The sequence below is a fragment of the Octopus bimaculoides genome, chromosome 1 (assembly GCF_001194135.2).
Source record: "Octopus bimaculoides isolate UCB-OBI-ISO-001 chromosome 1, ASM119413v2, whole genome shotgun sequence".
Lineage (NCBI taxonomy): Eukaryota > Metazoa > Mollusca > Cephalopoda > Octopoda > Octopodidae > Octopus > Octopus bimaculoides.
In genome coordinates this window covers 136,323,426-136,324,219 of record NC_068981.1, presented here as the reverse complement: position 1 = coordinate 136,324,219, position 794 = coordinate 136,323,426, and the positions used below count along the sequence as shown (strand labels likewise).

Genomic DNA, 794 nt, shown 5'->3' with positions numbered 1-794 from the left:
AGACGGGGTAGAGAGAGAGAGACGGGGTAGAGAGAGAGAGAGACGGGGTGGAGAGAGAGAGAGAGAGACGGGGTGGAGAGCGAGAGCAATGGCAAAATAGAAAGTTAAAGTGTGAGTAGATATATGAAGCTAGTTAAATATGAATGGGAGAGACAACATTAGGGAATGAGAAAGGATTGAAATGATGTAATGGCTTTAGTACTTACCCTGAGTAAGTGATGGATAAATGTTGAGTTCATTGAATGCATCGCGGATACTATTGAAGGGAATACAATCTCCCTTCATGTATTTCTGGTATGTTGACCACAACTTTCTGTCAATAAAAGGAAAAGAGAGAAATAAATCAATGGCTTATCAATTGAAACGATGTTCAGCCTCAGGAAGCTGTTCTGATAAAAGGAAGAGCAATCGTTAGTTTTTAAGAGGTACGCACAAACTACAATATATGTGTCCTACCTTTTTTTTTTTTTTAAGCTAAATGCTGTACTTAGGACAGGAAGTCTTGACTGCTGCTTTTACCTTAATACATTAGATATTGTAGTTACCAAAAAAAAAAAAAAATTGCCTAAAAATTCTAGGTGTGAGGAAGGATGCTCAAAGCTGGGGTTCCTTTGATCATAAGTTTGCTGAATCACAACTACAAACTTAAAAACATTAGATTTGAGTATTTCATATTTTACAAAAATCAAATTTGATTTTCAATAAATACAAGCTAAAATAAACATTCCTGCCTTTATGGAAAAAAAACAAAAAACCGATTTGTGCATAACCAAAGCACGACTTTAAAGTGGTCT

The 794-nt window shown here is 35.6% G+C and overlaps 1 protein-coding gene across 1 annotated transcript in view; it reads right to left on the bottom strand.

Moving 5' to 3' along the window:
• The window catches only part of LOC106880113 (uncharacterized), a 191,305-nt gene that overhangs the window by 123,392 nt on the left and 67,119 nt on the right, over window positions 1-794 (bottom strand). The window contains exon 3 of the mRNA XM_052971017.1: window positions 207-313. Within this exon, the coding sequence (XP_052826977.1) occupies window positions 207-313 (107 nt within the window). The remainder of the gene's footprint in view (window positions 1-206; window positions 314-794) is intronic.